At 42.0% G+C, this 24,634-nt stretch overlaps 1 protein-coding gene across 1 annotated transcript in view; it reads left to right on the top strand.

Annotated features, from left to right (window-relative positions):
• Positions 1–11,806: 11,806 nt before the first annotated feature.
• Positions 11,807–24,634, top strand: part of TMEM65 (transmembrane protein 65) — a 47,036-nt gene continuing 34,208 nt past the window's right edge. The window contains exon 1 of the mRNA XM_082858569.1: positions 11,807–12,544. Within this exon, the coding sequence (XP_082714695.1) occupies positions 12,259–12,544 (286 nt within the window). The 5' untranslated portion in view covers positions 11,807–12,258. The remainder of the gene's footprint in view (positions 12,545–24,634) is intronic.

Below are 24,634 nucleotides of genomic sequence, written 5' to 3'. Positions count from 1 at the left end.
CTTCTCATTGGGGTGGCTTCTCTTGTTGCGGAGCACGGGCTCTAGGTGCGTGGGCTTCAGTAGCTGTGGTTCATGGGCTCAGTAGTTGTGGCTCGTGGGCTCTAGGCACACAGGCTTCAGTAGCTGTGGCACACAGGCTCAGTAGTTGTGGCTCGCGGGTTCTAGAGCACAGGCTCAGTAGTTGTGGCACATGGGCTTAGTTGCTCCGCAGCATGTGGATCTTCCCGGACCACGGCTCGAACCCGTGTCCCCTGCATTGGCAGGCAGAGCAGATTCTTAACCACTGTGCCACCAGGGAAGTCCCTCCTTCAGATATTTGACAATATTCTCCCTTACATTTTCAAAACTACTTTATCTTCTTTAACTCTCTTGCACCTCCTGACCTGATTCTATAATTTTGTCACTTTTCTTCTATTTTGTTATATTATCTACCATATAGATATGATAAAGGTTTTTCTTGGTGTTATCTTCCAATCTTTTTGCTGCATTTCTCACTTTGTCATACTTTAAATTTTCAAGTAAAATTTTTTGTTTTCTGTTTTTATTTTTAATTGTTTTCCATTTAAAAAATTTTTTGGCTGCACCGCGTGGCATGTGGGATCTTAGTTCCCTGACCAGGGCTCAAACCTGTGCCCCCTGCCTTGGAAGCTTAGAGTCTTAACCACTGGACTTCCAGGGAAGCCCCTTTTGTTTTCTGAATGTTCCTACTTTTATAGACTCCTATCTTTCCATAGATGCAGTATCGCTTCTTATTTTGCAAAGATGTTAATGTTATACATTTTCAAAAGTTTTATTTTGCTCCCTGTGTCCTGAGTTCCTTTTTGTTTGTTTTTTAAGACTATTTTGGTTCTGTCTTTCCATCTTGAAGGCTTTCTTCAGCTGACTAGTGAATTTAGGCTCTTAGCTCATATTTTGTCTTTAAGAATGAGACAACAAAAAGCTAGAAACTGTGACTGGCAGAACTGGTTAACTGGTGGCCTGGTTAATTACAGGGTGGCCTGGCTGCGCTCTTTTATTGGGTTCTCAGAGAGGAATCCTCCAATACTATGGTTAACAGAACGTTGTCGAGGCAGAGCAGGAGAGTCAGTCTGTGGCATTCACTTAATCTCCTTGTTTGTGTTGTGCTTCCCTTGCCCTCAGGTGCTCCTGGAGCCCCCAAGCCTAGTGTCTCTCCACTAGTAAACTTCCAGATTTCTCCTGGGGTGAGGGACTGGCCATCTCCCAGCTGCATGGGATCTGTGTTTATAACTGCTCCATTAAAAATCTTCACCTGGATCTTCTGTTTTCAGCTCAGCTCTATCTCTACCTTCAGAGGTACCTGATGCCTCCAATTCCTATACTTTTTTGAGGCTGTTACTAAAATGAAGCTTCTAGGTTGTTCCATTCCAGTTTAGTTTCCACCTCCCTCTGATCAGTCAGGTTAGTTACCACTCCTCTACCTGCTTCCTGCTTGTATTACTGTGTTGATGTCATCTATTCTCCCATTAACTCTGTGCTTTCTTCACCCACTTACAGTCAACGCATCGTTTCTGATGAGTACTATCCTGTCCTTAATTTGCTTGATTTTGCTGCTGTATTTGAAACTGTAGACCACTCATTCTAGAAACTGTATCATCCTTTGGCTTCTGTGGCCACCTGTTTTTTGTTTTGTTTTCCTTTTGCCACATCATCTTACCTTCTTCTCTTGGTTCTTTCTTCTTCCACTGCTTATCCCTTAACTCTTGTTGTTTCCCAGGTCTCTGTCCTCTTACATTTTCATTTACACATTTTCTATCCAGTGCATGGATTTAACCACTTCCTTAATGCTGCTGACTCCCAAATCTATATCTGTGGTCCCAGACCCACATAAAACTCAGAAACAAGACAAAGGAAACAAGGACCCTGTTTCCCTATATCTTAATCCCAAGGAAAAACAAACACCCTGGAGCCAAAATAGGCGTCCTTTTAGATAAAGAAAACAGAAGGAGTGAAGGGAGGCATTCAATGTAAGAAACAAAGTAGGAGCTGTACTAGTCATGATATGGGAGCTTTTGCCTAAATCACAGTGACTCAACACAAAAAAAGTTTATCTGTCACACAAAATCTGCTGTGGATTGGGGCAACTCTCCAGGGCAGCTGTCCTCCTATATTGGCTCACTACTTCCCACCTCTTCAATTTCATGGAACTTCCATTTCAACACATGTTGTGAATCTCACCATGCTAGGAGAGGACAGAGCTGCACAGCTGAGCACAGGCAATTAAGTGCCTGCATCTGGAGGTGAAAATGTGTCAGTCAGGTTTCCATTCATTGGCCAAAGCAACTCACATGGCCACTCCCCCACTTCAAGGGGACAAGGAAGAGCAATTCTCTCACACCCTGAGAATCGATTCTGTTGAACAGTAGTAACTGACAGCAGTGAAAATATTTGGTCTAAAATAGAAAATTTGGCCTTAAACAAAATATCTTTTTATTTTTATACTTCCAGTCCTAGCTTGGTGGCTGGTACAGAGGGGGGAGGGGTCAATATTATTTGAATTTAGGTATGTGTTAGAAGATGACTTAATAAGTCTATTTGAAAGGGTGTTCAGAAAAGTCTGAGTTGATGCCTTATTTTCCTTCAAAAACAGGAACATTCAAGAATCCTTCGCTGATCTTGCTGCTGGGCTCAAAGTTGGAGTAATTTTTCAAAAATAGTTCTTGGGGCATTTAAATACTTGGAAACCTCATTAAGAATTCAAGTTTAAAGTCTGAAGAGAAGGCATTTCATAGCCCTGTTGTTTACATTTACCTTGGTCAACATCCCTACTCAGACTCAAACACAACAGGCAATCTGGAAGGGGGAAAGGTTACAAAATATTGCCTTGAGTCAGGCAGGGGTGTGTGCATGTATGTGTGTGTGTGTGTGTGTGTGTGTTGATATGAACGGGTATTATGTGTGCATATGCACTTCTCATGTTGTGTGGACAGAGATAGTCGTGTTGCCTATAGGTATACTTATGGACAGATAAATATGAACCTCTTGGAGTATGAAATTAACACATGAGTTCTGAGCTCCAGTTGATAGCCCCTCTCTTATATTTTCCATCCTGCTTCCATGAGATACTGCTTCTTGCCCTGTGATGGACACTTTTCAACATATAGATTAAATCGTTAAAGATGAAGGACCAAAATGAGGTGGTGATGAGAGGCAATAATAAATGACTGGTGTAGAGGAATGCAAAGGATCCAAAAGAGAGACTGTCTGTTCAGAATTTATTTAGGATTTTCCAGGTGTTTTTCATACCAAAAGTGTTCTGTAGTTCCCCTCTTTAGAGTAAAGCTTTCTATTTGTTTAAATTATCAATATATACACTTATCATAAAAAATTCAAGCAACAGAGACAAGGGCAAAGAAGAAAGTTAACAAAATCATCCAATATCCCAAGAAGAATGATGACCAGTATCAGACGAACATCATTCTGGGTGTTTCTAATGTTAGAAACAGAAAGGAGGACTCTGCTTTTCCTCCTACTTTGCTGGCTCCTCTGCCTCTTCCAGTGTCTCAGTGGTGAAGGGTCCCAGGGGCAGCCCCACATTCTCATCTCCATCTTTACTTTACCCACTGGAAACCTGGCCAGGTCTACAGCTTTCAATGATACCTGGATGCTGATGGCTCTCAAATTTATATCTCCAGCCTTGTCCTTTGGAAGCCCAACAGCTAAACTGCAGGGAGTTGGAGAGTGAGGAAACATTGAGAAAATAGAGATCCAGTTGGATTCTCTTTCTTTTAGCTCTGAAGTTATATGAGCCTCCGATACCTGTAGATACACTGATACTGCTAACACTAATTTTTAAATCTTTTTTTTTTTCATATCAAGTATGAAAGTGTTGTATTTGTTTTTTTTTTTTAACATCTTTATTGGGGTATAATTGCTTTACAATGGTGTGTTAGTTTCTGCTCCACAACAAAGTGAATCAGCTATACATATACATATATTCCCATATCTCTTCCCTCTTGTGTCTCCCTCCCTCCCACCCTCCCTATCCCACCCCTCCAGGCTGTCACAAAGCACCGAGCCAATATCCCTGTGCCATGCGGCTGCTTCCCACTAGCTATCTATCTTACTACGTTTGTTAGTGTGTATATGTCCATGACTCTCTCTCGCCCCGTCACTGCTCACCCTTCCCCCTCCCCATAACCTCAAGTCCGTTCTCTAGGAGGTCTGCGTCTTTATTCCTGCCTTACCCCTAGGTTCTTCATGACATTTTTTTTTCTTAAATTCCATATATATGTGTTAGCATACGGTATTTGTCTTTTTCTTTCTGACTTACTTCACTGTGTATGACAGACTCTAGGTCTATCCACCTCATTACAAATAGCTCAATTTCGTTTCTTTTTATGGCTGAGTAATATTCCATTGTATATATGTGCCACATCTTCTTTATCCATTCATCCAATGATGGGCACTTCGGTTGTTTCCATCTCCGGGCTATTGTAAATAGAGCTGCAATGAACATTTTGGTACATGACTCTTTTTGAATTTCGGTTTTCTCAGGGTATATGCCCAGTAGTGGGATTGCTGGGTCATATGGTAGTTCTATTTGTAGTTTTTTAAGGAACCTCCATACTGTTCTCCATAGTGGCTGAACCAATTCACATTCCCACCAGCAGTGCAAGAGGGTTCCCTTTTCTCCACACCCTCTCCAGCATTTATTGTTTCTAGATTTTTTGATGATGGCCATTCTGACTGGTGTGAGATGATATCTCATTGTAGTTTTGATTTGCATTTCTCTAATGATTAATGATGTTGAGCATTCTTTCATGTGTTTGTTGGCAGTCTGTATATCTTCTTTGGAGAAATGTCTATTTAGGTCTTCTGCCCATTTTTGGATTGGGTTGTTTGTTCTTTTGTTATTGAGCTGCATGAGCTGCTTGTAAATTTTGGAGATTAATCCTTTGTCGGTTGCTTCATTTGCAAATATTTTCTCCCATTCTGAGGGTTGTCTTTTGGTCTTGTTTGTGGTTTCCTTTGCTGTGCAAAAGCTTTGAAGTTTCATTAGGTCCCATTTGTTTATTTTTGTTTTTATTTCCATTACTCTAGGAGGTGGGTCAGAAAGAATCTTGCTGTGATTTATGTCATAGAGTGTTCTGCCTATGTTTTCCTCTAAGAGTTTGACAGTTTCTGGCCTTATATTTAGGTCTTTAATCCATTTTGAGTTTATTTTTGTGTATGGTGTTAGGGAGTGATCTAATCTCATACTTTTACATGTACCTGTCCAGTTTTCCCAGCACCACTTATTGAAGAGGCTGTCCTTTCTCCACTGTAAATTCCTGCCACCTTTATCAAAGATAAGGTGTCCATATGTGCATGGGTTTATCTCTGGGCTTTCTATCCTGTTCCATTGATCTATATTTCTGTTTTTGTGCCAGTACCATACCGTCTTGATAACTGTAGCTTTGTAGTATAGCCTGAAGTCAGGGAGCCTGATTCCTCCAGTTCCTTTTTTTGTTCTCAAGATTGCTTTGGCTATTCGGGGTCTTTTGTGTTTCCATACAAATTGCAAAATTTTTTGTTCTAGTTCTGTGAAAAATGCCAGTGGTAGTTTGATAGGGATTGCATTGAATCTATAGATTGCTTTGGGTAGTAGAGTCATTTTCACAATGTTGATTCTTCCAATCCAAGAACATGGTATATGTCTCCATCTATTTGTATCATCTTTAATTTCTTTCATCAGTGTCTTATAATTTTCTGCATACAGGTCTTTTGTCTCCTTAGGTAGGTTTATTCCTAGATATTTTATTCTTTTTGTTGCAATGGTAAATGGGAGTGTTTTCTTGATTTCACTTTCAGATTTTTCATCATTAGTATATAGGAATGCCAGAGATTTCTGTGCATTAATTTTGTATCCTGCCACTTTACCAAATTCATTGATTAGCTCTAGTAGTTTTCTGGTAGCATCTTTAGGATTCTCTATGTATAGGATCATGTCATCTGCAAACAGTGACAGCTTTACTTCTTCTTTTCTGATTTGGATTCCTTTTATTTCCTTCTCTTCTCTGATTGCTGTGGCTAAAACTTCCAAAACTATGTTGAATAATAGTGGTGAGAGTGGGCACCCTTGTCAATTTTTAAATCTTAATGCCTTCTAATACTACCTATTATTTTTTGACCACCTACTACATGTTAGGTATTGTGCCATGTGTTTCACATATATTAACTCATCTTATGCTCATGACTCTGTGAGGTGGTATTTTAAGAAATAACAAGAAACCCCCAAACCAAGACTTCGCATCATAGACAACTTGTCCAAACTGAATCAGCTAGTAGGTATTAGAATTAGGATGTAAAGTCAGGGGACCCATGCTCTTTCTGGTATGCTACACTGCCTCCATTTGCATTGCAATATAAATTTTAGTATCAGTTTGACCACTTCACACACACATATACAGAGACACAAACCAAGTTGGGATTTTGATTGGGATTGCACTGAATTTATAGATTAATTTGGGGAGAACCGTCATCTTATATCAATGCTATTGACTGTTCCAAACATGAATTGATCTTTTCCTCCCTTTATTTAAGTCTTCTTTAATTTTCCTAGTAAGATTTTGTGGTTTTCATTGTGAAGCAGCAATTGATTCACCACAGCCCCAATGAGGCAGGGGACTTCCGGGGGTCAGAATACTAAGACTTGATGGATAAGAAGTATAATAAGGGAACTGCAAAAATGTGGGCAGAAAAAAATGATTAAAGGTCCCACCAAGTAAAACAACAATTTCAAGAATTTTAAAGTGGCCAGCAATAACGGGGTGTATAACGTATTGTAAGATGCAGACAGCAAATGGCCTTGTGCCCTGCCAGCAACAGGGATGCCAGGAACTCGGAGAGGATTTGCATGATGTAACCTACTGTGGACTGTTGACTCAGCACCAATTTTTCATGAGGAGGAGACTGTGACTGTTAACTGAGGCACGATGTTTGTCATCTTTAAAAGTGAAGAGCAGGTTAGGCTGAACCCAGGCCAGGATTGCCTTCTGGGCTCTCCTCTCCCTCTTCCATTTCTGTAACCTTCTCCAACCTGCTGGCACTACCTCCTCGGCACCCTCCCATTTCCTCACAGCCTTCCTCTTGCCACCCACAGTTAGACCTGCCTTATCCTATACTTCTCCATAGCTCCATACGTGGACCCCCCCCAACCCTCCCCCCTCCCCATCTCCTCCATTTATATTTAGGGTATTCAAATGTTCAGAGAAAGAGAGTGGATAGAGGATCCACTTAGTACACATTACATGTGTATTAAATGACAGATAGCTAGGTAGCTATTTCTCAAATTAGGGTCCAAAGACCTAATCCTAGAGGTTTGAGAGGTCCACAGCAATTTGGATAGTAATAATTTATTGAGCACTTACATGTTCCAGGAGCTGTTTGAAATACTTTACATGTATTTAGTTTCACTATAACCCTCTAAAGCAGATGCCCTTATGTCCATTTAACAGATGAGCAAACTTAGCAACACGCCCTTATCCCCATCAAAGAGATGAGCAGTCATGGAAAGGTTGAGTTATTAGCTCAAGGTTATACATCTAGTAAACGGTAGAGTGGGGACTCAAACCTAGGCAGTCTGGCTCCAGAGCTAATGATCTCAACCACTTTGCAATGCTGTCATCTGGGGCTTGACTGGGACTAGGTGGTCCAAGATGGCCTCACACATGTGCCTGGTAGTTAGCTGCAGCTATTGGCTGTCGCCTCCTCCTTCATGTGGCCTTTCTAGCAGGCTACTCCGGACCTTTTTATGTGGCAGCCAAATTCCAAGATTGTACCATAAGTCATGGAACAGATAGGCTTTTTTTTTTCCAAAACCACGACATGATTATATTTTAATACAAAACCAAAATACAAAACACCATAGTAAATTGATGGCAATAAAATATGGTATTTCATTTGCATTGCACGATAAATGGTTAACATCCTTTCATAAATGAGTTCTTAGAAACCAGTAACAAAGACATTGATATACCAAGCGAAATGATAAAAAAAAAAAGAAAATGAAATAACACAAGTGACTAATAAGGATTAAGCATATATGTAGATAGGCTTATAGACCAAATTAAGATGCTTGAATCACATTGTTTATGTGGCAGCTTTAAAACACGTCCCCAGGGCTTCCCTGGTGGCGCAGTGGTTGAGAATCTGCCTGTCAATGCAGGGGACACGGGTTCGAGCCCTGGTCTGGGAGGATCCCACATGCCGCAGAGCAACTGGGCCCGTGAACCACAACTACTGAGCCTGCGCGTCTGGAGCCTGTACTCCGCAACAAGAGAGGCCGCGATAGTGAGAGGCCTGCGCACCGCGATGAAGAGTGGCCCCCGCTTGCCACAACTAAAGAAAGCCCTCGCACAGAAATGAAGACACAACACAGCAAAAATAAATAAATTAATAAACTCCTACCCCCAACATCTTAAAACAAAACAAAACACATCCCCAAATTCTTTTTTTTTTTTTTTTTTGTGGTATGCGGGCCTCTCACTGCTGCGGCCTCTCCCATTGCGGAGCACAGGCTCCGGACACGCAGGCTCAGCGGCCATGGCCCACAGGCCCAGCCACTCCGCAGCATGTGGGATCTTCCCGGACCGGGGCACGAACCCGCGTCCCCTGCATCCGCAGGCAGACTCTCAACCACTGCGCCACCAGGGAAGCCCTCCCCAAATTCTTTGACACTGTTTCCATTGAGAGGTGGAGGTCCATATCCCCTTCTCTTTTATATGGGCTGGTCTTAGTGGCTTGCTGGTAGCCAGCAGAATACAGTGGAAGTGATGCTCCATTACTTCTTAGGATAAGTCATTAAAGGCCATGAACCTGGTTCTTTTCAGACACTCGCTCTCAGGGAAGCCAGCTGCCATGTGAGAAGTCTGACATGTTGGAGGGGGTGTGTGAAGGCACTCTGGTTCACGGTCCCAGCTGAGCTTCCAGCCAACCAACAGCCAGCCTCAACTGTCAGCCACATGAGTGTGCCATCTTGGATGTCCAGCCTAGATGAACCTTTAAACGACTGCAGCTGCAGTGACATCCGATCAGAGACACCAACACAGAACTGCCCAAGCCAGCCCTTCCTGAATTTCTATTTCCTGAATTTCTATTTCTATTTCTACAAAATCATGAGCAAAATAAACTGGCTATTTAAGCCACTAAGTTTGATTTAACATGTTCACTTAAAGAGCAGCAACAGTTTATCAACCAATTTAAAACGGAATGAGAAGTGAGGAGAAAGAAAAGGAGTAGATAAACAAGCTTAGGATAGGGTATAAGCAGGGTGGAAGGACCATAGCACTTAAAACCATAGATGGCATGGTTTTAAGGACCGGAGTGGAGGGTAAGCGAGGGGTTTTGGCAGACTGAACAGGTCTGGAACCGACATACATCTGACATACATCTGAGTGATACAGAAGCAAGTGTGTCTGGTCATAACTGTAGCCGGCCATTAGCTGCCTGAGCAGCTGGGGATTTAGCCGCTTTTCTTGTGCAGAGACTACATGAGGCCACAGTGGGGCTATAAGGGATATCACTAGTTGGTGGTCAATTTAGGAATGACACAGTTGTCAGTTGAGAGGTTGTATGATTCATGCCTTACTAATATTTAAAGTTTACTTGGTCTATCTCCTTCGATCTGAAGTAGCACTTTCATTTGTTCCATCCTTTTTGTCTATGTTCAACACATATCCATTTACTCTGCGTGTAACATGTCTCATAAGCAAATTGTGTCTACATTTTTGTTTCTCTTATTTTCTATAGCAGGACTGAATATTCATAAAGCAAACATTACAGCAAGCCCCAAGGAACAAGCACTTAGAGCATGGCTGTGATGTCCCACTTATTGGCTAAAGCAAGTCACGTGGCCGAGCCCACAGTCATGTGCGACAGGTCTACACAAGGGAGTGGATACCATAAGGCATGATTATGGGGACCACTACTGAAACAATCTAACACTAACACATAGCTAGGAAGTGGTTGATCCAGTTATCAAATTTTCAGCAATCTGTTTCTGGAACCCAAACACAAAACTGGTGTCCTGGAGACTGCTGGGAATTCCTACTCAAGGGCTTTTTCAAACCCCTCTTCCCAGGTCCCAGCCCAAGCCCAATGAGTCAGAATCTCTTGGGGGTAAAAGGGATATGGGGGGGGTAGTGGTGGTAGAAATCCCAAGAATTTAAATAACTCTGTAGAAGATTCCAACCCACACTGGGAGGTGTAGGGGGTTTCAAAGACAAGAAAATCTCTACACTCAAAGAGCTTCCATTTTCCACAGAGAAAATTCTTGTCATTATTACACTAGAGGCACTGCCCTGAAATTTAAAAATTTTAAAAACTGCTTTCCATGTTTAAGTTAGAGCAGTGGTTCTCAAATTTTGTGTGCATCAGTATTAACTGGAGGGCTTGTTAAAACGCAGACAGGGGGCTTCCCTGGTGGTGCAGTGGTTGAGAGTCCGCCTGCTGATGCGGGGGACATGAGTTCGTGCCCCGGTCCGAGAGGATCTCACATGCCGCGGAGCGGCTAGGCCCGTGAGCCATGGCCGCTGAGCCTGCGCGTCCAGAGCCTGTGCTCTGCAACGGGAGGCCGCAACAGCGAGAAGCCTGCATACCGCAAAGGAAAAAGGAAAAAACAAAAAACAAAAAAAAACCGCAGACAGGGACCAACCCCCAGTTTCAGATTCAGGAAGTCTCTGGTGGAGCACACAAATTTTCATGTCTCACAAGCTCTGCTGTCCAGGGACCACACTTGGAGAACCACTGGGTTACAGCAGTAGGAGGATTTAGTGATACCGTTCCTCCCTTGACGCGCATTTATATATTGCACTTACATTCTTATAGCACATCTACTGTATACAAGGTCTCGGGCTGGGTGCAGCAGTGGGTATGATAAGGATAGGATTTAGATCTTGATTACACTTGAGCAGATTTATTCTCTAAGTGGATCTATTCTCTAAGAAGACAGGAAGCCTAAGTGCCTTTAGACAGGTTCAGATAAAGCAGAGATCTCCTCCCTTAGCAAGAGATAAATTAAAGCTTGGAATAGCAGACCCTATGAACTGGGGCCTTGAAAGATGCCTAGGGCACGTGGAAATGGTGGAGGATCGCAGAATTCTTTCCACCTTGGCACAGAGAAAACAAACAAACAAACAAACAAACAAACCTGGACAACCACCTGGAAAAGGTCTGTGACATTCTTGCCTCAGGCTCCAATGTCTCTAAGCTGCTTGCATCAGAACGGGGAAGGGTGTTCTCAGTGTCAAGGTCTCTGCTCAGACTCTTCTGGGCTAGCCCTCCCTCTGGGGCTCCCAGAGCGGGTGTCTCGGAGACTCGGTTGTCTGGCCGAAGTCTGGGTGTGCGCGGACTTGGCGAAGGGCGCGGCCTGGGCGCTTCAATGTTCCAAAGCCTGAGCAGGGCGCTGTGGCCGGGCCCGTGACGGGCCAGAGGGCCTACACGCTGGAGCATCGTTCAGAACCAGCCTCAGATTCAGGCACGGCGCTAGGGCGGCCGGGTGGCAGCCGTACTACTCAGCCAACCGGAGGCCAGCGTAAGGGGCAAGGTCCCTCTCTTTCTCCACCTTCATGCTTAGGAGGGGGTGGGGACACGCGTGCACGCTCTTTAGCCCGGAGAAAGCGCGGCCCGCAAGACTGCACAATGCGCCTGCGCGGCCCCGCCTCGCCCTCCCCGCCTCTTTTCTTCGTCCCGCCCTGTTACCCCCTTATATTGCCGCTAGGGGTAGCGGCGGCGGCTGTGGTCTGAGAGCGTGGCTGCTTTGAGGGCGCGGAAGCCGTACGGTGTGGGGACTAGTGCTGGCAAGAGGGTGGGAAAACCGGCGAGAGAGGAGGGCGGTGCCGGGAAAGGGCGGTGCCGGGGAAGGGCGGCGCGTGGCTGACTCATCCCTCTGGAAGATCAGACTGACAGACACAAACCCTTGCCGAACCCGCCCGCCCGCGCCGCTCCTCTGGTTGCGAGGCGCCCGCCCGCAGCGCCCGCCCGCCTTCTCCGGGAGCGCTCTCCCGGCCCGGCCGCCTCAGAGAAAGTTTTTGTCGTCTGGAGGGACCGGAGGCGCCGCGAGCCTTTGGGAAGGGAAGGAGGACTGAAGAGGAGGCTCCAGCCGCGCGGGCCCGGCGAGTGCATGGTTCCCGGCGCCTCGGCTGCCTGTCAGGAGGACATCGGGGCGGGGTCGGGCTGAGCCCAGCTCCTTCTTCCCGCGGGTTCGCCAAAAATCGCCCTCCCGGACTGCCGCGGGGCGTCCCCGCTCCTCAGCCCGCCATGTCCCGGCTGCTGCCGCTGCTGAGGAGCCGGACCGCGCACAGCCTGAGGCCGGGCCCGGCCGCCGCGCCCCGCCCGCCGTCCTGGTGCTGCTGCGGGCGGGGGCTGCTGGCGCTCGCGGCCCCGGGCGGCCCCCGGGAGCTGGGCACCCACCCCAAGAAGGAGCCCATGGAGGCGCTGAACACGGCGCAGGGCGCGCGCGACTTCATCTACAGCCTGCACTCCAGCGAGAGGAGCTGCCTGCTCAAGGAGCTGCACCGCTTCGAGTCCATTGCCATCGCCCAAGGTAAGGGGGCCGCGAGGGGCGAGCCGGGGACGGAGGGGCGGGTGCCCAGAGCCCTCCCCTGCCTCGCCTGCGCCCCGGCCGCCCCTCGGCCTGGGCCCCTCGCCGCCGGCCGCCTCGCCCGCTTGGCCTCGCGCCTGGGACGTCCGGGGGGGCGGGGGAACTTCGCGCCTCCTGAGTGTCCCCGGGGCAGTAGGACAGGCGCGGATCGTGCCAGGCAGCCAGGGCCAACGCTTGGCTGGTTCCTCCCCAGCCTCACAGTTGGAGCTTCAGCCCCAGTTACCAGCCGACGTTGATTTGATTTTGTTTAGATTTGCTGTGCCCCCCGTCCCCCAGCCCTGCTGTCCCCCTGTAGTCCTTGCTGCTTACTTGTGAACGTGCAGCCATGCCGGTGGCCTGCGGTGCCTCCTTCCAAAGCGCTACAAAGCCGAGAGGCAGGGGAAACTTCGCTAAATGGTTATCAAACGAAGATGTGTCAGGGTCCGAAAGAAGGGATGTTGGTTCGTTAAGGCAGAGGTGTTCTCAGCGGCTTGTTTTCGTACACCTCCGGTTGGATTCATTTAAGCAGCCGAAGGAAACATTTTCCTGGGAAACTGAAAGCGTGGATCAGACCAGCAACCGCAGATGCATACTTGCAAGCCCATCACAGGCTTGGTGCTGCCCAAGTTAGACTCCCGTTTTTGTTGTGCCCCCAGAGGATGAAAGAATGCAGTAGTTAAGAAGGTATTTTTCTGGAAATCTGTGGCTCTGCAATAAAAAGCGGACTTCTGCTCAAAAATAATTTGGAATGGTGAAAGCCAAGCCATTTTTAAGCTAACCTGTTAAAGGAGGATATTTTTCAAACCGGTGCAGCATGCTGGTATGTCAGAATGTGAGTCCAAGTGAAAAAGCTAAAAGTCAGAAAATCAGAAGGATGAAAGGGGCCAATGAGCAAATCATTCAGTCTTAAGATACTTTAGCCATTTAACTACCGTGATACAGACAGAATACATTGCTGCTGTTTTATGTTATACATTCTGGTGTGTTGGAAAGTGTTTTTTGTTTCTTTTTTGTTGTTTGTTTGTTTTAAGTTTACTCCTCCCCTCCCTCAAGGTTGGTAGGTACGTAAGCATTCCATAGGTTCCGTAAGTTAAGAGCACATTTATTTGGAGCAAGGCATTTGATCTTCCACAGGCACTTGAAAGCGCTTCTTTGGTCTGTATTCAGGAATGGAGGAGAGAATTGTCTACCTCATAAGCAGGACTTTTCTACACTACTTCTTTAGAAACTTTTTATTAGTTGTGCCTTTTAACTGCTTTTTTACCTCCGTTCAGGGAATTGTGGACCAATTTATGGTATTGGATGATTCCAGACATTGTCTACCCACAGAGCTTCTATAGGAACAATGTAATATCACAATCAATTCAGTTACTAAATGTAATCATGATATTACATGAAGTCATAATCAGATACTAGCATATTTGTGAGCTATGTGTGCACTCAGTGTGTGGTTTTAAAATATTCACTTCTGAAAATGTGACCCTTGGAAAATTATAAAGACATTCACACTAGAGCATTAGTTTTAGGAATCTTTCTCCATGGGTAAGACTGTTTGAACACACATTTGGCCTTTTCTAAGTAATTTCTTGGAAATTCTGCATTAACATTGTTACAAGATTGGAGGGCCTTATTAATATGATTTTATGACAGTGCATGAAAAGCATGTCCTGTGATACAAATGGATAAATTTTGCCTCATACCTTATTATTTTAGCACATGCCAGTAGGAATGCTACATTTTCCAGTGAAAATGGAAAATGTATTTTAAAATTTAACATGGTTTTAAATATTCCGGAAAGGACCTATAAACTTCAGTCAATGGAGATCAGTTAGCGTCAATTAAACTTAATAATACATAAGTTATATGAGAGAGAAGTTGGTAATTTAAGTAGTCTTTGTTCAAGATAAAGGATATAGGAAACAATGGGGTATTCAAATGCTTATTTGACTTAAAAGCTAAAGAACTTCAGAGTTTAAGTCAACTAATTTTGCCAATGTTGATGACTAAATTATTGCTCTTTGACTCAAATGACACATTGATGATGATGGTTTAATTTTTAGTATAGTCTTAGTGTTCCTCGTTGTTTTCGATATCAATACATATAGTTTCTATGGAGATAACTGGGATCATCACTAGTAAATTACCCTATTCATTAACCATTTAAGGTAGAGAGGATTTATTATGTTGAGAATGCATACAGCTCATTCTATTGCTGAAATCAATTTTTTCCCCAGACAAATGAAAAATTGCCATGTTTTTCTTTTATTGTTGCTTTTTGAGTGTTTTTAAGTGCTCAACCCGTGTATTAAATATGTGTGTACTAAGTGCACTTTCTAATGAAATAAATTATGTTAAAAGAGCTGTTTCTTACAATAGGAAACCTTATGTGTTCTTGGAAAGAGTGCTTGCATGATCTAATGAAGTGCTTTGGATTTGGTGTGGAAACATTACAGGAAAAGAAAATCTGTGCTGTGAAATGGAAGTGGGGTCTACTGCTGAAATTTGTTATATTTGCCCTTATCTTTCTTATGTGTTTATCAGTAGGCATTTGATATAGTCTGTGACAAGATAAAGCTTTAGAACCAGTTTGTAATAGATAAGGCAGACTTTGTGGGATGTCTTGTTAATAGTTAAGTAAGATATTGTGATTTTTAAATTACAAACTGATTTCTTTCCTAGTTTTAAAAAAGTTGATGTTCTGTTCTCAATTTATCTGCTCAACCTGCTCTCTATTCTTCCAGAAAGAGTCCATATTCTTCTGAAAGTGCACTGTTGGTTCATTGTTTTTACAAGTAGGACTGGCAAGCTGATGTTATTACTGTTGCCTTTTAATTTTAGCTGAGCTTTTTAAACCAAATTTGTTTTCAAGTTTTGCAGTTACTATTTCTAGTTATAATTATTAAAAAAAATTTTTTAAATACCTATTTGGTTTTTGAAGGATGAGCAGTGCTCATTGCATTAGTTAGTTCTACATTGCTGTACAACAAATTACCCCAAAGCACAATAGCTTAAAACAGACATGTATTGTCTCATGGTTTCTGAGGATCAGGTGTCTTGGGGCAGCTTGGGGGGATGTTTCTGCCTCAGGGTCTCTCATGAAGTTGTAATCAAGCTTTCAGCTAGGGCTGCATTATTGAAGTCTTAAATGGGGCTGGAGGAACCAGTTCCAAGAAGGCTCACTCACATGGCTGTTGGCTAGAAGTCTCAATTCCTTGCTGTGTGGGTCTCTCCACAGGGCTGCCTGAGTGTTTCAAGACATGGCAGCTGTCTTCCTCCAGAATGAGTGATGAGAGAGACACCTAAGCTGGAAGCCACAGTCTTTTATAACCTGGTCTTAGAAGAGATAGTCCATCCTTTTTTGCCCTCATCATACACTGTGGGAGCATACTATGCAGGCAGGGTGTGAATACCAGGAGGTGGAAATCATTGGGGGCCTCATCTTGGAGGCTGCCTTCCACACTTATTTAGATGTTGTAATTAATGCTCATTGGAGAATTACACAGAAAGGTAAGAGCTGGCTTTTGGGGAGGCACAGTGAAAGATATGATTTGAAAAAAGGACCTTCTTAGGGAATATTTTTGTTAAATGTGTACTTAAAGTATTTTTAAAAATGAGATTCTTTTTATATAGGCAAATAAGGGATGTTTTGGGGGAACAGAGCAGTTTTTCTATCAATGCTAGATCTTAATCAGCTTGCATTTTTTTTTGTTTCTCTGTGTAAGTGATAATTGTATATGTTTAAAAAATTTTTTTACAAAATTTTTTTACCATTTATCTACATCCATATAGATACACCATATAATTCTAAATTTAATCTTGTAGTTCCTCACCGTTGTGATTATTTACTTAAGGTAACATGAGGAGTTTTGTTTTGAGAACTTGCCATATAGCATACTTAGAATACATAGAAACAAATATGATTTTTTGTGGAGTTCCAGTCCACTAGGGATCTTGGACTTTTAACAAGAGTATCCCCATTTTTCTCAGCTCCTTGTATAGGATTATATAAGAAAGTGGCAGTGCTGTTAAGCTATTAACCTCTAGATGAACTGGAGATAATCTTGGCTTTTGCTCAAAGAGAATAAGAAAGAGGGCAAGAAAACATTTCATACTCCAAATTAAGATTTGTGAATAAAGATATTTAGGTGCCTTAGTTAAACAGTAAAAGAGGAATAAAGGAATAACTAGACCTGAAAGAGGAGAAGAACAGGATGAGGATATGAAATATGGATTGAGTCAGGAAGAGTGAGTGATCTCTAATAAGCTGAGAGCTTCTATATCCTGGCCCTGGATAAGTAAATGAAGCTTTGTTACAATCAGTTATTTTACCAATATGGAAAGAATCTAGTTACAGCAGTATATTCCAGCAAGCTTAATTACAATTCTTTAGAATTAATGGGAATGTTGGAGTAGCCCTATAACTAGGGATTACTCCCTAGAAAACAGGTAATATAAATAGGAGTTTTTTCTTCCATTACAAATGGATATATTCTATTTAACAATCTTTAATCATCACTTAACATGTAACTTGAGGTCCAGAGTTATTTGTGACATAAAACAACGACCGTTCCATTATTTCTCATGATTTTGTGGATCAGAAATATAGGCAGGACTCAGCTGAGTGATTCGTCTCTTTCACGTGGTATCTATGGGGGTCACTCGGTAAACGGCTGGCAGATGAGCTGGTCACAGAGTCCAAGATGGCTTCAGTCACTTGTCTGGCACTTTGTTGGACATGGCTGGAAGGCTGGGTTCAACGAGAACTATTGACCAGAGTAGATGCATGTGATCTCACCAGTATGACAGTCTTAAAATGGTCAGGACTTCCAGAGAAAATGTTCCAAGAGAACTAAGTAGAAGCTGTAAGACTTTGTTATCAGTTTCCCATTGTTGCTGTAACAAATTGCCACAAATATAGTGGCTTAAAACAACACAAATTTATTCCCTTAGAGTTCTGGAAGTCTGAGGTCCAAAATTAGACTTAAGGGGCTAAAATAAAAGTGTTAGCAATGCCCTGTCCTTCTGGAGGTTCTAGGGGAGAATCTGGTCCTTGTTTCTTCCAGCTTTTGGTATTCCTTGGTTCTTGCTCACAATAATCTCTGCTTCGGTTGTCACATCATTGACCTTTTTGCCTCTCTCTTATAAGGACCCTCGTGATTACATTTAGGGCCCACCTGGATAGTTCAGGATTAATCTTTCTCAAAACCCTTAACTTAATCACATCTTCAAACTCTCCTTTGCCATATGAGGTGATGTATTCACAGGTAGGAGGATTAGGATGGGGACATATGGGGAGGGGTATTATTCAACCTACCACAGTTTATGACCTAGCCTTGCAAGTCCCAGAATGTCATTTCTGCTGCATGCTATTGGTCAAACAAGTTACTAAGACCAGTCTAGATTCAAGGGAAGGGAAATTAGGAGGAGATATTCTATGTAGGTAACCATAACTAATAATTGTAGTTTGTTCCTTTATATCAGTTCCTTTATATCCTTTATAACATTTAAAAATTAATCATTTCTGTTGGAAATCTTGTATTACATCTTTCTTTATTAATGCATACCAGTAACATATTAGTTTTTGTTTGTTTGTCTTAAGACTTTTGACCATTCATTCTTGTACTGAGTGCCAGTATAGTGATAGTGATTCATTTGATTGATAGATATATAGAGAGACAGAGGGAGACAGAGATGTATAGGACTCTTTCCTCTATATCAGGATATCTTAGCCTTGGCGGTATTGACATTTGGGCTGTATAATTCTTGTTGTGGGTCTGTCCTCCACATAGGATATTTAGCAGCATCCCTGTCTTCTAGCCACTAGATGCCAGTAGCACCCTCCCACCCTCCTCACCCCAAGTTTTGTGTACCAAAAATGTCTCTAGACATTGCCAAATATTCCCTGGAGGAGACACTGGGTGGGAGGAAAGGGAGGAATTTAGCAAAACCAATCTGCTTGAGGGCCATCGCTTTATATGAAATGCTGTATCAGACTCTTCACCTCATTATCAAGTAAATGAGCTTTGTGATAACTCTTTTCCTTGATTGTGATGTCCTTTCACTTCTAAGTTCTTAACTAAATTCTAAATATTCGACCCTTAGAAAATAGGGCTTCCAGATAAGTCAAACACTGCCATAGTTGAATTCACCAGTAATTTGCTGGTGTTCCTCTCAATAGTCACTATTTTCTTACTTTTTGTAGCAGTTGTGACAAGGAAATTTTTATAAAGATGTTTGTAGATAGGAAAATTGAAATAATATAAAGTCTGCAACTTTATAGGGTCATCCAAAGGGTCAGGCAGAAATAAAGATAATGGATAATCTTGAATGTTGGGAATGATCTGATATTGAATCACTATCAGTGGCGACTGTTTTAGTTTTTCTAAAAATAGTGATAAATTTGTATAACTATACTCTTATGTGGTTTTCTTTGGCATGAGAGAATATAAAGCTAACTGGAACAAATAGGGACTAAATTCCTGAGTGCAGATTTTATTAGCATCTTTCTCGTCAGCTGAATTAATTAGTATGTAAGATTCTAGCCTTGTCTTTGACTCATAGGTTTATGCTTTAAGTGAATGAAAACAACGACATGAAAGCAAGTAGTTATTTGTTAAAATATAATAACGTAGTTACCTTAGACCATCTGGTAAATGAGAGACTCTTCTAGACAAAGGACCTTGCAGGTAACAAAACGTCATTCCTCTTTTTTTTTTTAAATTTTATTTCATTTTTTTTATACAGCAGGTTCTTATTAGTTATCCATTTTATACATATCAGTGTATACATGTCAATCCCAATCTCCCAATTCATCCCACCCCCACCCCCATTTTCCCCCCTTGGTGTCCATACGTTTGTTCTCTATTTCTGTGTCTCTATTTCTGCCTTGCAAACCGGTTCCTCTGTACAAAACATCATTCCTCTTAACCTCTGAAACGTTTACTTTGACTGTGTTTGATGGCAACATATTTGAACATACTGCTTTTTTCTCTGCCTTAGTAAAAGTATAACGAGCACAGTTTTGCTTGTACCAGATGTACGAGTCCTTGTATACTGTATTTTAATACGATGATTTTCTTTGGGGCTACTTAACTTCTATTTGTAGAGATACTAGTCATCACACCAGATGCCCCCAGAACGCTGTGCTGTTTCCGTTGGCATGCTTTCAGACCGTGTCATAGTGCTGGCGAGGTGTGTCGGATTTGTTCTGCCCCTGCCCCACTCCATCCACAGTGCCCTCGGACCACTCTGCTCTATCTTCATTCGTCCCTTGTGGTAAACTTTGCTGCTGTGGAAGGAGGTCTGCTTCTTGGGCATCTCTTGTTGTTTCTAATGTCTGCTCTCTGTCACTCTTTCATGGTGGTTTTTTTTTTTTTTTCTTCTTATATTTCTTTCAGTATCTCTTTCTCTCTTCACCCTTATGCTATTCAGTAGGGTTTAATCTTGATAGACATTTCAGAGTCACAAACCACTACTCTCCTGTCTCTCCAGCTAGCCAGTCGCACCTATCACATTGCTATGGACCTCTGACTCTTCAGATCTCACACTGAAGATCTTGTATTTCTGCTAATGTTACGATTATGGCCGTTCAAAGGATTGTTGCTGTAAATACCTGAAAGGCGCTTAGGTTCAGAGAAGTTTAGGTTAGAATGGTGTTCTTTACTTGGTTTACTTTAGATTTTCTGTCTTCTTTCTGAGTTTTAGGGTAGACTTTAGGGCACTGGGTTATTAAAACATTTGTAATTTTAAAAATAGCATGATATTTTGTAATATAACTTCTGAATTTCTGTTGTATAATGGTTCTTATATTTTATAGAAGACATCCCACGGCTACCACTATTGCTGCTGCCAACACCATTTTCATTACCATTACTTAGCAGTTATTGAATGTTTGCTACAGACATACTGGGCTAATTAAGTGAGTTTTCATGTAATTATTGTTTACTTCTCTTGGAGAGAGAAGGAGTTATCTCTATTCTATGGATTAAGATGCTGAGGCTGAGGAGCTTGCCCAAGATCCTAAAACCTCTGTGGCAGAGTTTTTAGCTTAGCTTTGTTTGACTTTAAAATCCCTGTTCTTATTATTGCACCTTTCTGTAGATATTCATACCTGGAATTTTTTTAACATGTGCTGGGAAAAAAGGTAACAACTCAAATGCTCAATAAAAGTTACATGTGCTGGTAGTATATCTTAGTCTATCTTTTATATGTTTGCATAATATACACATTCAATACAAAAGCAAATATAGCATTGTTACTTTTAAAATAAGGGAAATCAAAGTAAAATCAGTGTGCAAAAAAGTTTATAAATTGTGGGGGGATTTTGAAAAAGTCAGAAAACTAGTATTTGGGCCTTCCAACTATTATAAATCTTTAACTTTCTAACCGTTATTCTAATTTTCCTTTAGATTTTTAAATGAGTTAAAAAAATCTAACATGCTATTCATAGAAAACCTTTCTAAACTTAGAAAATTTATTTGTGTAACAAATATTTGTTACTCTCCCTACCATAGTAGACTCGGTACTGCATATTGGAGGTGTGTTAGAGAATTAATTCAGGGAAATACTCTCATGAAACCTACATTTTTGAGAGAGGAAAGATAAGAGCAATAAAGTAAATAATAAAATAATTATAGATAGTGTGTGCTATTAGAAGAATAAATAGAAGGACATTTACTTTACTTAAAGTGATCTGGGAAGGCCTCTGTTTAGGTAATATTTAAGCTGAAAATAAAGGATTGAGAAGAAGCCATTCATTCAGACAGATGGCATTCTCAGAAGGAAAAGCAAATACCAAGAGGCTGAGATAGGAAGGGACTTCACATAGTGTAGGAATTGAAAGAAGGCAAATATGAGTGGAACTTAATGAACAAAGGGTAGAGTGGAATGGGATGAGATGTACGTAGGCAGAAGCCAGATAGGCCAGGACCTTTCTGGGTAAACCATATGAAGGCCATTCAAGCATTTAAGCATTAGTGAAATAATGGTATTTGAAGAGCCCTCTGGCTGCTATTGGAGAACAGATTGGAGGGTGCAGATGTGTAAGCTGGGAGACCACTTAGGAAGCTGTTACAGTAGTCTAGGCTAGCAATGATGGTGGCTGAGACTAGGTGGCCACAGAGATGAAGAGGAGGAGATGGAGTCAAGACATACTTGTGAGAGTGAACTGATGGGACTTGCTGATGGGTTAGAAAGGGTCAGATAATTAAGGGAAAGGAAATAGTAAGTGATGACTTAGGTTTCTGACTATACTGACTGAGTAAAAAGCGTTATTATTAACTGTGAGGGAGAAGACTGGGGAAAGAATAGATCTGGGGGTGTGGAACTTAAAGTGTTAATTTTGGACATGTCAAATTGTAGATACCTTTGTGAATATAAATGGAGATGTCAAATAAGTAAGTGTGTGTGTTTATGCATGTGTGTGTATTTATACACTTAAATCTGGAGCTCATAGAAGTTTAGGCTGAAGATGTAAGTGTGGGTGTCAACAGCTGTATATAGATGGAGAGGAAGATCCAGGGCAGAACTCTGAAAAGCACCAGTGTTTATTGGAAGGGAAAATGAAGAAGGATCAGAACTAGAGGGAGACTGAGGAGTGTCTACAAAGTCAGGAAAAATAACAAGAATAGTGTATTCCAGAAGCTAAGTGAAGAAGACAGCATTTCAAGAAAGAGGGAATGATCTGGTGCTTCAGATGGTTCACATAAGAGGAAGACTGGCGGTTGGGAGGGTGGAGTAAAGGTCTATTGGATATAACAACACAAAAGAGAGTGATGTCTTTGTCAAGAATTACGTGAGGAGAAGCCAGATTTTAGTTGGCTGAGGAGGCAGTATCAATAAGGAAGGATTCAGCTCTTTAAAGGGAACTTTGGATATGGAGGGCAGGAGGTGTTGGGCCGTAGCTTGAGTACTACTAAGATTCCCTCTTTCCTCATCGGTCAGAAGTCTGAACTTATTTTAAATATATGTTACTAGTTTACTCATTTTTTACAGAGTTCTGTGTAGAATTCTAGTTTATCAGAGAAAAATGTAATATCACAGGTAAGCAAATTATACCTCTTTTTAGCAGTATTGTGTAGAAAATATACAGGCCATTTAGCAAGTAATGTCTTTTCATTTTCTTTGGTAAGAAGCTTAGAGAAATCAAGAAGATGATTTGAAACTCCACTTTCAAATTAAAATACCTAAAGGCTAGGGAGAACATTTTTTTCCTGTGATGTGGTACTTTAAGTGCTAAAACTGTAAGAGTCCCAGGCAAACTGGATGGTTAGTCACCCTACCTGCCCACGGGTGACAGTATTTTTGCCGTTCTCACAGATTAAGGCTTTTGACTCATAGGAGAGGTTGAGAAAGGGATCCAGGTAGAGTTTCATGTCCCTTCTGCACTACTGCTTTTTCCCTTCCTCTAGGTCTGTACCACAATGGACGCTTTCTTAGGGCTCCTTCTATTACCTTTTGTGTCTGGTGAGATTTCTGGTGAAAGAACCTGCAAGAAGGTGCAGACTCCCACAATTTATTCATACCCTAATGCCTTCACACTGTTGCACTGGCTGTCACTCTGCCTTCACCTGTTCCCTTACTATTCTAGCCGTATTCGTATGGTGTCCAGTTGCATCTGTCTCAAGTAAGCATGTGCTAACGTCTCCTCTGTCCTTGCAGGTGCCTGCTTCTCTTTTGATGTAGGGCCAGTTGTTTGCTTTGTGACTTGAGTTCTCTTATGGGTTTGAAATAAGTCATAAATTTGAATTTAGTTTGACTTCGTTTCACTGTAAGGGTGGGAGTAATACTCTTTGTAGCTCTCTATATCCCACAGTGAAAACTAGAACCTGCTTCACAAAGTTTAATGTACATATAAAATGATCTGGGAATCTTACTGAAATACAGATGCTGTTTCAGTAGATTTGGGGTTGAGCTTGAGTTCTGCATTTCTAACAAGTTCCCAATGATTCAGTGCTACAGGTTCAGGGGGGCAATATTTTGAATAGCAAGGTTATAGCAAGTGTTTTTGTTTTTAAGGTGAGAAAGTTGAGGTCATGTAGATAAACTCAGGCATCCTTGCATTTTGAAAGGAAACAGGGAAACATGTGAGAGTGATAATGTAAGATGTGGCATATTTTGTGAGCTAGCAAATTTTGTTTGTGTATTAGAAAGATCTTATGGTTTAAAGAAACATTATTATAGCATTTTTTTCTACTCAAAGGGACCTGTTAAGAACATTACAAAAAGTGTGAATTGTTAACACTGATTTTATAGTTATGCAACGATCACTTTTGAGTAATAAATGCTGTGTAATAGATTTATTCCCTTGTTCTAATTTCTTTTTCTTTCCCATTATTACCTTGAATATACTGTTCATTGGTTAGTCTCATTTCTTCAGTGAACTATGTCCTATGTCATACTTTTCTTCTTCTGCTTTTCTTCATCCTATTCTTCCTATGTTTTCCCCACTCAATTTTGTATTGCTTTTAAAATTTAGAAACAATCTCAAATTTCTGAAGAAGTTTCAAGTGTAGTATAGTAAGATTTTTTCCTTCCCCTGAATCATTTGAGAATAAGTTGCTGACATGATGCTCTGTCATCCCTGGCACAGGGTAGGTTCTTTGGGAAGCAGTCTTTGAGACAAAATTTAGCATGCAGGAAGTTTACTGGGAGTGCTGTTTGGAAACCTCACCTTAGAAAGGAAGGGAAGGAAGGAGTTTTGGGCAGAGGTAGAAGTAAAGTGATGCAGTCTCAACCGAAGCCTTAGCTGAACCTGAGGAGAGGTCTAGAGATAGAACGACCCTTCAGTGCTGTCCTGAGTTGGGTGACAGGTCCAGGCCTCTTCCTCTGTGAAATTACATGCAGAACTGCCCTGGGCAGGGGGCAGAGCCTTGGGTGAGGCAGCATTCTTCAGCTGAAGTCCCCTAAGAGGACTGTCACTGAGGGCTGTCTCTCGGAAGGACTTCGGGCAGCTAAGGATCAACTGTGCATCACGATGCCCACTACAACTGGAATACTTTGGCCTATACTTCCTACAAAGAAGAATATTGTCCCATGTAAGACACAATAACATGG

The sequence above is a fragment of the Leucopleurus acutus genome (assembly GCF_964270905.1).
Source record: "Leucopleurus acutus genome assembly, chromosome: 17".
Taxonomy (NCBI): Eukaryota; Metazoa; Chordata; class Mammalia; order Artiodactyla; family Delphinidae; genus Leucopleurus; species Leucopleurus acutus.
The sequence above is the reverse complement of the archived record's forward strand: the minus strand, read 5'-3'. Positions and strand labels throughout refer to the sequence as shown.